We start from the raw sequence: 13,480 nt of genomic DNA on the forward strand, positions 1-13,480 counted from the left end.
CTGCTGCAGGGTACTTAATGCACACACACACACACACACACACACACACAACCTTATTGGGATACAGACAGGACAGGCACCAGTGGAATTTGGCCGTATGAGGAGAGAGAGCTAGCATATTTCAAAACTTGGGTACTTTCCTATGTGGGGAGTTGCTGGACTCTGCTTCTACTTGTTAAACCCTATTCTGTTCCCACAACAGCTAAATGCCAGATGGATCTCTGACTTTCTTCCTTCAAGGAAATGGGTATATAGCACTGAATTTCCCCAAGCAAAGCCCTCTCCAACAGTCACCTCTTATCTGATCCCCTCCCATTTTGATCTTTGCTGTACTTGGAAGCTAGCTCTAAGAGTGAAAACAAGAGCTTTGTTGAATTGGCCTTATCACCCACTGCCTTAGAGAGGGTGCCCTATTCTTTTCCCTCCTACTCTTATTCCCACTGCTAAGAGATTGCAGGCCATAAGGTGCTTGCTGCAGCATTGCTACATAGCTCAGTGCCCTAGCAGCTACTGGGCTGTACAGAAGATCTTGAGACACAAAAGGCCAGTGAGAGAGAGAGAGAGTGGTGTGTGGGTAAAGATTGTCAGTCCTTCTGTAAGTTGGTGGCTTCTAATGAGCCCGTGTCTTCCATGTTTTACTGGAAAAATTAAAAGATTATGGCAAGGCTTGTGTGTGCTTGTGGTGCTGGGATGTACTTCATCCACAAGGTTGTCTATCCTGAGCATATCTGGGAAAGAGAGTGACAGCAAGAAGGAAGTTCCAGTTACAGGTGGGTAGCCGTGTTGGTCTGCCATAGTCGAAACAAAATAGAAAATTCTTTCCAGTAGCACCTTAGAGACCAGCTGAGTTTGTTGTTGGTATGAGCTTTCGTGTGCAGTCCGCATGCACACGAAAGCTCATACCAAGAACAAACTCAGTTGGTCTCTAAGGTGCTACTGGAAAGAATTTTCTATTTTGTTTCGAGCAAGAAGGAAGGTGTGAGGAACCTTTGCCCCTCCAGATGATGCTGAACTACCACTCCCATCAGTCCCAGCAAGCATGGCCAATGGACAGGTATGATGAGAGTTGTAGTTCAGGAACATCTGGAGGGCATCACAGGTTCTCCACACCTGGTGTAAAGGCTAATAATGGCACAGCGCCCACAGCCACTTGATGTCTTTTCAGAAGGGTGTAGCAAAATTAGGCTTTTAAAAATAGGGCTGGTAGCTTATTTTACCTATGTAAGGAAGGAAGCCTGGCAGAACTGGCTTTTTCTAAATGAGGTGGCAATAGTTTTATCTCTCTCCTTATCTAACACAGCCTCAGTCTTGACACTTCCGATTCTATATTTTTATCTTGTGTTTTCATCTTCTGGGGCAAACCATAGCACTAAAGGTTAGCTTTGATGCTGCTCTGCATCATAACTGGTTTGGAATAGTTCCAATTTCTGTTTCCAAACCTTATCAAAAGCTCGGCACATGAGCAGTGCCTCAAGTCTCAGAGGGAAGACAAAAAGAGCCTTTTGGAGCATCTGGAAGTGTTAGGTTAAATGGTATTCTGGTACCCTTATCCTGCTGTCCTCTCAGTTTACAAACTCTTGCGAGTGCTTCAGGAATCCTGCTTGATTAGAGACAACACTAGGATAGAACACATGTTTCTCTGTTTTTAGGCAAAGGAAAAGATGGCTCTTTCATTCTGCCTTCAAATGTTTGCATTAGAAGAAAAAAGGGACAATTCTGCCTTTGGCTCTGTTAAGGGAAGCTACTGCTTCCTCTCAGTAGTGCTGCTGTTCTGATTATAATTCAGAGTTACTTCCCAGGGACAGGGTGAAGAGCTGCTGGTTTTCTAAATTTGTGACACTCTAATAATATGCCACATCCATCCACACCATACATTTGAAAGCATGTTTAAAACAAACTGCTGCCTTCTCAAAAAGAATCCTGGAGTCTGTTGGGTACTGGGAATTGTAGCTCTGGGATAAACTACAGTTCCCAGGATTCTTTGTGGGGTCATGTGATTTAAATGTATGGTAAGGATGTGGCCATATATGTCAGAGTTCATTGCAGAATTTCTTGGTGCTTTTTTGTCTTTTTAGCAAACCAGAATCTGCATAAAAGACCCCTTTACAGACACCTAAATCTTAACCTCTTTCTCTGCATATAAGCAGATGTATCTTACAGTGATGTTTACACAAGACTAGAGTGGGTGCCCTGGATAAACTGAAGAGATTTCTGGATAAAATGATGTCCTGATCTCATTGAGAGGATTGTGGTTTTATGGGAACCATGGTGTGGATTAAATAAAGATTGTTGGTTATGGGGAAAAAGGAGGTGGGTGAGCACTATCTCTCCAAAGAATGGAGTTCTCAAGGAAACATCAGCCCTAACTCACCCCCAAATGTGTGTAAGAGGCAAGAGAAGGAATGACCACAGGAGGCTTCCATTGTAAACTTGGTCAGGTCTTCAGGGATGCGGAACTGTGAACCTCCCAGAGGTTGTTGGACTCCCAACTCCCATGAGCCCTGGCCAGCATGTGACCCTACAATCAGGGGTGATGTGAGTTGTAGTTCAGGGATATCTGGAAGGCCACAGATTCCCCTTCCCTGAACTGAATCCTAGCCTACAGTCCATTGAGAGGGGTACAAATGTGACATTATTATTATCGTTGCTATGTACCAGAATGATGTGTCAAGTGGACCACCACGCCAATGTGGACTGCAGGTAGAAAATGCCATTTCTGAATGCTTCTTCATGTGAAGGAAAAAAACTAGTGCATTGGTGGGAGAGGGAGAGATATTCTAGAGTTGTATTCTCCCTGTTCTGCTAGCTTTCTGCTTGCAGAAACTAGTCGTGTAGAGCATTTGCAAAAATAAATAAATGCCACTGGCATATTTCCAACCACCTTGGAACTCTTATCACATCTTCCTGTGTGGATTTTGTCTCAGTGAAGAGACCTAAGTGATAGCCTGTTATGAGTAGCATGCTTAGTTTCTTGGTCTGGGCTTGCATATTTGGCAGTTAACGAATTATGGATGTTGCACAAACTCTTTAAGTAGATCTTCCAAATCTTTATGCAGTTTCTGAGATCAGTTCTCTAATGTTCTTTTTTTTAAAAAGTGATGGTTTTCTGTTACCTGAGGGAGTCTGGGCCTTAGTGTCTGCGTTTATTTCTATTTTTTCAATATTACATAAAGACGTTTTGAAGGGGGGGAAAAGGTGGATTAAGTGAAACCAGTGGTAATACAGAGAAATCTGACTCAAATATGTGCTCACAAGCATTTAGTTTGTATGTGGAAATGCTCAATGGAATGGTACAGGCTTGGCCTCTCAGTTCACTAAGGTGGAAAGGGGAAACCGTTTTTGAGAGAAGCTGCAACGTTCTGCTGAGTATGTATAGTAGGAGTAGAGAACCTCTCATGCACAGGCTTTGCTAGACCTGGCACAGATCCCAGTTTGGCCTACAAGGACATTCCCCCCCAAAAAAACTACATTTATCTGCCCCACCACAGCTGATGTCAGCTCTGCCACAGGTAAGGATGAAAATAAGGGGCATTGAAAATAAGCTGATTGTGTTCCTTTGTAAGTAGGGCTCACTGTCATCACTGACAGACAGCAAGCCCTACTGGGATGTGCTGCACACAGGAGTTCCCACTGTAAGTCCATTAAATGCACTAAGGATTTCCCTCATTATAGATAAGGTGCCTAGATTATTATTTTTTAAGTGACACAGGGTAAGGAGCTGCTTGACAGATACAGAATGTTCCCCTACCCACCATTCTTCCACGTTGTATTTTTCCATTATCTTCCTCATACTTTTTCTTTTTAATTGCCTTTGGGGAAGTTTGGAGCATGAACCACACAAAAAAATGGTTCTGGAGTTAGTGCGTTAGTTCTGTAGTAGCCCAATATTAATGGTTTTATTTCTGTATACTGGACCACCTACAATACTATTATGAATTCTGTTTTCATCAGTGTGGCCTCCCTCTTGATTTCCCCTGCCCCCTCAAAAGAATAAACATAAACCTTTGTAAATCTTGACTTGATTTTTTACCCTTTACTGACAGTAACCATAGGGATGGAAGTGACTGGTGTTAAAATGAAGGAGGCAGGATGTGGCAAATGAGTTTGTACCTTACTTTGCAATCTTAAAATAGGTGTGGGCATGAGGTTTTTTGCAACATGGTCTTCTACAAAAAAATGTGCCACCATAAACCTATTGTTCTGTTAAAAAATAAATAAGATGCTGCACAAATTTTGTTGCTGTCATGGGCTTGTCAAGTGGCATTTTAAACCTCAAAAGTTTAAGCGATGAAAAAAATCAGTCTTTCAAGAACACAAGAATGTGGTGGATCAGGTGAAGTCCAGCATCTTGTTCTCATAGTGGCCAACCAGATAACCTGTGGGTAACCAGCCAGCAGTATTTGTGCACAAGAACACTCTAACCTCCTGCGGCTTCCAGCAACTGGTATTCGGAAGCATAGCACTTGTGGCTAGTAGCCATTGATAGCCCTCTCCTCCATGAATCTTTTAAACCCATCTAGATAGGTAAACATCTTGTTCCATAAAGAATTTTTTTTTAAAAAAAAAAATCCTTCCAGTAGCACCTTAGAGACCAACTTGTTCTTGGGATGAGCTTTCATGTGCATGCACACTTCTTCAGATGCATAAAGAGGTACTTTATTTTACACACACTTCTTAGTGGTTTTTGCTGCACCAGACTAACCAGTATCCCCTCTAAAAGTGATACTGGTGTTTTCTCCTCTGTCTTTTTTGGAAACTTCTTTGTATTTGGACACATTGTTGCTTTTTGAGTTCAAGCAGGAGGCTTTTGTCTTAAGTTTGCATACAATTGGACTCTGTTCTGAATCATGATGGACCAGAGTTTCCAAAACCACTGATTTTAACCACTGATTTTAAAAACAGTGATTGTTTTACTTCTTAGAATTCCTGAGCAGGATTGGGTCTGAGGCTGCTTAGTGACCTATAAATTACATCTTGGTAATTTCTTGAAAAATTAAAAAGTGTGGTTTTAATATCTTATTTAAAGTTATAGTAGTTCTGTTATTGTACTGGTTGAACCTACCAACATGCTCTACACATTGGCATGCTCTCCACACTGTTAGAAATTATTCTTAACAGTCTAATTCATTATAAGAAGGAAGGCTTTAAATGTGGGTTTATGGAATATATGAAGACAGTTGTAGTGCAATATACCTTTGCTTCAGGCCAGCCAAAGCACCAATCTTTTAACGCTCCCTAAGGTCAAAGAATCAGCAAGGGCAAGGACCGTAAAGTGTGACAGGCTTTTAAGTGTCCTTAAAAGGGCAATGTTCTCCAATTGTTACATGCTCTGCATATACTGTAAAGTAGTCCTAGAATCATGGAACTGTAGAGCTGAAAGAGACCCAAGGGTCATAGCCCAACTCCCTGCAATGCAGAAATCCCACCTAAAGAATCCCCCTGACATGAGCACCCAACCTCTGTTTTTAAAACATCCAACGAAGGAGGACCCACTACATCCTGAAGGAGTCTGCTCCACCGTACAGGACTGCTCTTATGGCCAAAAGGGACTGCCGCCTTTTCCTGTTAGTGCCTGCTTTTGTAGAAGCAATCACTGCTTTTTCTGTGGTGGGCTTCTGCTCCCCCTGCTTAACCTTTGCTAGAGCCACAGCAGTACTCTCTCAAGCACCCTTCTTCAGGAGAAGGTTACATAGCCCTCAGCCTTTCCAGAGCCCCAGGAACCAAGCTCCTTAACTCCAATGTGCATTTGGAGATTTATTTCTTTAGTATCAGGGCCAGCAGAAGGCATTTGGGTGCCTGAGGTGAACCCCAAAATGGCATCCCACACCCACCACGGAAGAAAGGGTGAGTGAAGATCAGGAGCAAGGGAGGAATAAATACATCAGGAACTGCTGCCCCTGTGGGTTCTGCCACCCGAGGTGGTTGTCACACCTTGCCTCATGGGTGGGCCGGCCTGCTTAGTATTATTGTTGCCGTGTGTACTTGTTTTGAAGACAGGAGTGTCTGGCGTGCTCTGGTCCATGGGGTCATGAAGAGCCGGACACGACTAAACAACAACAGTACTTGTTTTGTGGCAGAGCTGATGTACCAAGCCACCTTTAGATCACGGCCTGCGCGACCCAGTAGCGGGTCCACTCCAGTGACCTCCACCACCAGTCGCAAGACCAACGCAGTATAGCCCGTCTTAGCCACGTGTTCGAAAGAAAAACATTGCCCCTTTAAGAAGCCGGCACGACCCACGAAGGCGGTACTACAGTGTATCCCTTTTTGCTCCTACTCGAACGTTCTGACCTTCTGTGGATCGAACGTTTCGTTCCATTCACACTTTTTTTCTCCTTTTCGGCGTTCCGCTGATCGGACGTTCCATCCCCATTCACACTCTCCCACCCCCAGACCCGGGAGTCCTCGTTTCTATAGCAGTCGCTTGAAAGTTACCTCTGGGTTGCTTCCGCCAACCGGAGCGGATGAAATGAGGCGATTCTGCAGCAGTAGCCGGTGGCTGGTGCCGGCGGCCTCCCTGGCTCTCGGTTTGGGCTTGGGCGCCGGCTTGTCCAACAGAGGGAGGCAGCCGAGCCAGCTGGGAGCGGAGGCGGAGGGGCTCCTCTCAAGGCTGCCGGTCGTGCCGGTGGTTGCAGCCGCCACCACGACTTCGGATTTGGCTGCCCGAGGCGGCGTTGGCGACTCGGGGGATCTGGCCAAGTACGGCTTGCCGGGGCTGTCCCTGCTGCGGACCCGGGAGTCCTACGTGCTGTGCTACGACCCGCGGGCTCGTAGCGCCCTCTGGGTGGTGGAGCAGCTAAACCCGACCACTCTGAGCGGCTCCTCGGACCGCGCTGCCTGCGACTTCCGTTCCGACGACTCGATTCACGAGTACCACCGCGCCACCAGCGCGGATTACCGCGGCAGCGGCTTTGACCGGGGACACTTGGCGGCGGCCGCCAACCACCGCTGGAGCCAGAAGGCCATGGAGGACACGTTCTACTTGAGCAATGTCGCCCCCCAGGTAAGGGAGAGTGTATTGGATTGGCTTGTCTGAAGGCAGTGAGCGAGCTACGTTCCCCGGCCGCTCAAGTCCCTCTATTAATTTGCCACCCGAACCCCCCAGCTGTGGCAAAACACTCTGCATAGCCTCAGAGGCACTTCTTAATTTGATATGGAGGAAATAAAGAGAATGCCTGTCCATTATACCAAAGGCAGACCCACACCGGTGCCCCCTGAAGCTTTAATTATTATGGGGGCCTCTTTGCAAGCAGCAACTATGTCTGAGTAGCCATTGTTAGTTTCTTCAATGGGATTGTTACATGACAATCACCAGTTGTGTTTTTTATTTTTACTACATCTCAGATTTTGATTAAAATTGCAGAACTGGAATGTCTCACATGTCGAAGTCACAGGAGTGAATAAACATTTCTAACCAATGCCTTACAGTTTTTGAGTTGTGTGACTCAGATTAGGTCTACTAGACCTAATTTTTTAAAAGCAATGTGAACTAAAGTCACTTCTGGGTCACCTCTGGGATTAGGCTCCCCACAGAGGCTTTTAAAAGGTGAGCATAGGGTTAAACATTGCACCACACACATATAGGCTGCTATGGAGTCAGGTCAGTGAGGTCCACGTAGTTCAGTGCTGTCTACTCTTACTGGCAGCAGCTTCTTTGGGGCTTCAAGCAAGGGACACTCCCAGCCTTTCCCAGGATTGAACCTGGGAACTTCTGCATGCCAGGCAGGTGCTCTAACTAATGAGCTACAGCTCCCCCCCACACTCTCTTACCACCTTGTGGTTCTGCAACATTTGGAACACACCTAGCCTTTTAACTGCTTCATTATCATCCTCACTTCAGCTACTGAACTGAACACAACATTTATTTTGCTTCTAGAATCCTCACCTGAATCAGAATGCCTGGAATAACCTGGAGAAATACTGTAGGAGCTTAACTAAATACAACAAGAACGTTTATGTCTGTACGGGACCACTTTTTCTACCGAGGTAATCAAGAAAAACCAAAACAACTTACAGACTTTCCCCTCTGGTTTACTCTGCCAATAACCCCCACCCCGCAATCACAGTTATTATTTTACAAAATAATAAAATATCAATTTTGTTAAATAAAAATAACAATATTATTTCACTTTTTTGTAAAAAGGGTTGCTGGAATTCCCCCACATCATGGCTTCTAATCCCTCTCCCCCCCCCCCTGATTTCCCCATACAGGATGGAGGCAGATGGGAAGATGTACGTGAAATACCAGGTGATTGGGAAAAGCCATGTGGCCGTCCCCACACACTTCTTCAAGGTGCTCATCCTGGAGAAGTCAAGCGGGGAGATTGAGTTGCGCTCCTACGTCATGCCAAACAGCCCCGTCAATGATAAGATCCCTCTGGAGAATTTCCTGGTCCCCATTGAGAGCATCGAGCGGGCCTCCGGCCTCCTCTTCGTCCCCAACATCCTCAAGAGGACTAGCAAGTTAAAAGCAATCTCTGCTGGAAGCAACTTGAAAGCAATTGCAGCTGGAAGCACCACCTAAGAAAATTATTCCTGAGACCTTGCAAACAGACACTTGCCAGGTGGTAGGATCTGCCTGAGTAGTTAGTAGCTATCCTAGCTCCAACAAGCAACTCTCTCTTTCTCAGTGCTCTCAAATAACAGTACCTGTTTCTCTCTAAGGACAAGAGGCAGTGATGTCCACCAACTTGGACTCCTTTCCTCTGCATGTGCTGTAAAGGGAAACTAGGGGCAGATGGGGCTTGTCAACCTGGGAATGGAGCCCATCTAAGAGAAGGAATCTCTGCTGCCTTGCGGGATGTCTTCAAGAGAAGAAAATGCTAAGGAGTAAACCCCTACACAAATCCAGAGTGTGCCTCCTTCTGGCAACTCCTGCAGCCAAGCTGGTACCAGTGGCGTAGGAAGCTGCTCTGGCACCCGGAGTGGCAAACGTGATATGCACCTGGGGGCAGGGCGTCGCTACATAGCACGCACGCGCAGTGTCCTTATGTATTACGCATGCGCGCTACGTAGCGATGCTGCACATGCGCTGTACATAGCAGGTTGCCGGCGGGGCCGCTCTAGTGCCGTGTGGATGGTGCCAGGATCCTCGGCTCACGGCTGCAGCTGCAAATGGAGAATCCTCTACATGTGGCTGCAGCTGTGAGCAGAGGATCCCGGCACTAAAGCGCTGGTGGCGGCAAACCGCATGCCTTGTCACCCCTGGAGACGTGGCACCAGGAGCACACCGCCCCCACCATTGCTACAGCATTGGCTGGTACCAAACATATTGCTTTGTTCTCCTTTGGACCACACTAGCAAGGCCAAGACGGGGGTCTTGCCATCTGGGCCTCCATACACACAACCCAGACTTGCCCTCCAAGGAGGTCACTTCGGTGCTGCTTAAGCAACACAAACAATGTGGGAGGCAGCAATTATGAGTTACTGGTCTCTGCAGCCAAAGCTGGCACTGTGAGTCTCCAATAGAGATGTAAAATTTCCAGAAATTTTGAAGCTCGGAAAAAAACCATTTTTTTCTGGTTTTGGGGGGGAAATTGAATTTTTTGGGAAAATTGAAAAAACGCTACATTAGCACTTCTTTTTTCTTTTCCAGGTTGAAAGTCATTCTGTTACTTTAGAAACATAAAATATAACTATGGACAATTTTAATGGGCATAAAATTATCACAACTAGCATATTAAAAATATAGTGTATCCAAACAATTACCTGGTATTACAAACAGAATTTACTTTAAAAATAATATTTATTTGTATTTGTAACAAATGGGGCAACAATCTCCTGAACTGTGGAACAACAACAACAAAAAACTCCACAAAACAATTTTTAAAGATCCAGAAGTAATAATTATTCATATTTCCTCTCCACAGTATTAAAAAAAAACAACATTCTCATAAAAAGAACTGAAGAAGGAAGTGGGACTAAGTTTCAATGAATGGGCATGAAATTTAATCAGAATCATTTTCTGAGCTGTAATTAAGTATATACTTTCAGGCCCTTTTTGTTGCTCCATATTTTCTTCCAGTGCTTTGAGGCCTAGTGAAGAGGAACAGAACCAATGCATACCACATGCATGCAAAAACAAAACTGAAACCTTTTTCTTGTCTGGTGACAACAGCACCTCCTAAAGGAAGAAATGTATCTTGTTCTTGCATTGGAGAGTTCAGTTTGTAACCTAGGACTTGCTTGTCCTCACAGAAATTAGAATAATCTGATATACCATATATATTTTTTAAGAAATGATTTATAAAATATTTGAACCCCTTATCTTAAAATGTTTTATTCATCATGTTAAAATAAAACATTCCATAATCTATTTTTTCAATTTTTTTGGAAAACAAAAACAAAAAAGGCTTCAGGAAAAAAATGGAAAAAAACACGTTCTCCTCCCCCGAATTTTTCCGGGGTTTTTCCCGGGCCTTCACATCTCTGGTCTCCAATAGTATGACTTCACCCCTGGAGATGCCATCCATTGTATTTTGAGAAAGATGGGAGGCCAATAACAAGTGTTCCTAAAAACCACTTGAGCTAAAAGCCACTTCTGCAGTTTTCCATCCTGCTTACTTTCTTACCAGAAGCTCCCCCATTCCCCAAGAGGAAGTCAGCAAGGGCGCAGGGCCTTATTGGTTGTGGCTTCTCAGCTGTGGAATGTTCCTCCCCAGTGAGGTCTGCCTGTGACCATCATTAACATTTTTGCGTCAGGTGAAAACTTCTCTCTCCTAGAAATTTGCAGGATTCGGATTATTTTGTTGTCTGTTGATTGTACATTTTTTGCTGCTGTTTTATATTTATATTTATATTTGACACTATTAAAAATTATGCAAGTTCACTTGGAGGCTCATGTGATAAGTGACTAATACACTGAAGTAGTATGATTATCATCATCACCATCATAGGAAATAGTTAATAGAAAAAAATATCAGTAAGGGCTTGTATCCAATGCTAGTCCTACTCTGAGTAGACCCATTTAAAACAATGCGCATGGCTAACTTAGATCCATTAATTTCAGTGGGTCTATGCTGGATGATCTTAGTTGGATATAACCCAGTATTTAGCAGGAGAGAACATTGATTTTCTGTCTGCCTGTAACAACTAGCCAAGACTTAAGAGCTGCCTGAACCCCTGTTCAACACCTATTATTGGGGGAATGGCAGTGATCCACACCTATTCTTCTCCCCACTGCATGGGTTGTGCAGAGGGAAGCTGCAGGTTCTTGAATATTAGGAGGTGGCTGTGTTAAACTGCCAACTAGCAATTTTATTGATTAGTGAGATAGGTTCCCCCCCCCCCCGCCTGAAGCTTGAGAAAAGCTAGTTATGAGAGTTGAAATTTAGTATAAATGTGTGCTTCCATTAACTCATCCCCGGTGCCCCCTTGCCTATAAAAAGCAAACAGTTTGCACGACCCACTAAGGAAGATAATAACACAACAAAACAGTATATTCCTCATACCTTAAGAGGAACATACCGGCATTTGTAGTGAGGGTGTAGTTATGTACGCAAGTTCTGGAAGCAGGTTGTAATGGAGATCAGTATTAATGTTGGCACACAGGTCACATTGGATGCTAAGCTTTAGTCGTTTTTGATGCTGCCAAGGCTGACCTTATTTGTCAACAAATAATTCTGTATCTGTTGGTTGCCACTCATCTAGTGATCTAGTAGGAGGACACATACTGTTTATTCTACGGATGTATGGTTTTAAGAAGTCACTGCCATTTCTGAAAACTGACTCATTAAATACATGCCGCCAAGGGTGATGCAGACGCCTCCGACTTTGCTTCTGCTTGGGGGGCCATTTGTGATTTATATAACCAAATCTAATATAACAGTTGGCATATTCCCACTAAATAGGAATTGGTTTGGCAAAATTAATGAATATTCAATATGTTTGCTAGAAATATGAACCTTACATTCCACTATGGAATATATTTTACATCTTTCTTTCTTTCTTTCTTTCTTTCTTTCTTTCTTTCTTTCTTTCTTTCTTTCTTTCTTTCTTTCTTAGCTTTCTGTGATTACTAGTTTATTATCTTGTAATTTCATTCTTCCTGGTTTCATGGCAGTTTTTAACTACAGGTAGGGTGAATCTACATAATCAGCAGCCCTTTGCAACTTTCTTATCTATTAGGGCTGCTTGCTTTTAAGAAAAGAGCTGCTGCTGCGATACTTTGTATGTATAAAATCACAGAATTGTAGAGTTGGAAGAGACCCCCAAGGGTCATCTAGTCCAATCCCCTCCAATGCAGGAACCTCAACTAGATCAAACATGACAATGGCCATCCAACCTCTGCTTAAAAACCTCCAATGAAGGAGAGTCCACCACCTTCCAAGGGTGTCCATTGTACTGTCAAACAGCATTTACTGTCAGAAAGTTATTGCTCATGGTTAGTTTTTATCTCCTTTATTGTAACTTGAATCCATTGGTTCAAGTCCTATCCTCCAGAGCAGGAGAAAACAAGCTTGCTTCATCCTCCATGTGACAGCCCCTGAGATATTTGAAGATGGCTATCATGTCTCTTCTCAGTCTCCTCTTTTCTAAACATACCCGCCTCCTTCAACTGTTCCTCATAAGGCTTGATTTCCAGGTCCTTGATCATCTTGGTTGCCCTCCTCTGCACACTTTCCAGCTTGTCAATATCCTTCTTAAATTGTGACGCCCAGAACTGGACACAGTATTTATTCCAGGTGTAGTCTGACCAAGGCCAGTACTATGGCTTCCCTTCATCTGGACACTAGATTTCTGTTGATGCAGCCTAGAGTAGCTTTCACTTTTTTTGCTGCTGCATCACACTGTTGACTCATGTTCAGCTTGTGGTCTAATAAGACCCCAGATCCTTTTCACATATACTACTGGCAAGTCAGGTGTATGTGATAATTTATATGTATATATTTTACTTCTATTAATGCTTAATGGTTTAAATAATTTTTTAAAATGCAAAAACTACCCCCACCAAAAAACTGCACAAAACCGAATTAAAACCATTTAATTCAACAAAATTAATGAATTTGATCCACTGATACCAGTTTTTTTTAATTGAAATTTTTATTGCATAGTTTTGACTTTGCCACAAAAGAAAAAGCAAATTGACAAGTAACAAATAAAAACAGATATCTCATCCGACAGTTTGCCAAAACCTTTACAAAGATTGAATAAAATTACATACAATAATATTTTGGTTGTTTGTGTCTTGCTTTCGCAACTCTAGACGGATTACATTATACATAAACTAAGAATAAATAAAAGTAAGAAAAGGAAAAGAAAAAAGAAAAGAGGGGAAAAAACCACAAGATATTCTGTTTAATCTTCACACACACTATTTCTAAATCCTCTGAACCGACTTCCTGACAAATCCCTTTGCTTCCACTGATACCAGCTTTTTAACATGTGATAGTCCTTTTCACTCTGCTAAGTAATCCCACTGCCCCCCACCAGTGGGCAGTATTGCCCACTTTGGGAACCACTGGTTTACACCTTAAAAAGT

General features: G+C 43.5%; 1 protein-coding gene across 1 annotated transcript; it reads left to right on the forward strand.

Annotated features, from left to right (window-relative positions):
* Positions 1-6,295: 6,295 nt before the first annotated feature.
* ENDOG (endonuclease G) lies at positions 6,296-8,822 on the forward strand. Its single transcript, XM_033138064.1, has 3 exons — positions 6,296-7,003; positions 7,877-7,986; positions 8,212-8,822. The coding sequence occupies exons 1-3, from the start codon at positions 6,470-6,472 to the stop codon at positions 8,522-8,524; spliced, it is 957 nt and encodes a 318-aa protein (XP_032993955.1). The 5' UTR covers positions 6,296-6,469; the 3' UTR covers positions 8,525-8,822.
* The last annotated feature ends 4,658 nt before the right edge of the window (positions 8,823-13,480 follow it).

This window comes from Lacerta agilis, chromosome Z (assembly GCF_009819535.1).
Source record: "Lacerta agilis isolate rLacAgi1 chromosome Z, rLacAgi1.pri, whole genome shotgun sequence".
Taxonomy (NCBI): domain Eukaryota; kingdom Metazoa; phylum Chordata; class Lepidosauria; order Squamata; family Lacertidae; genus Lacerta; species Lacerta agilis.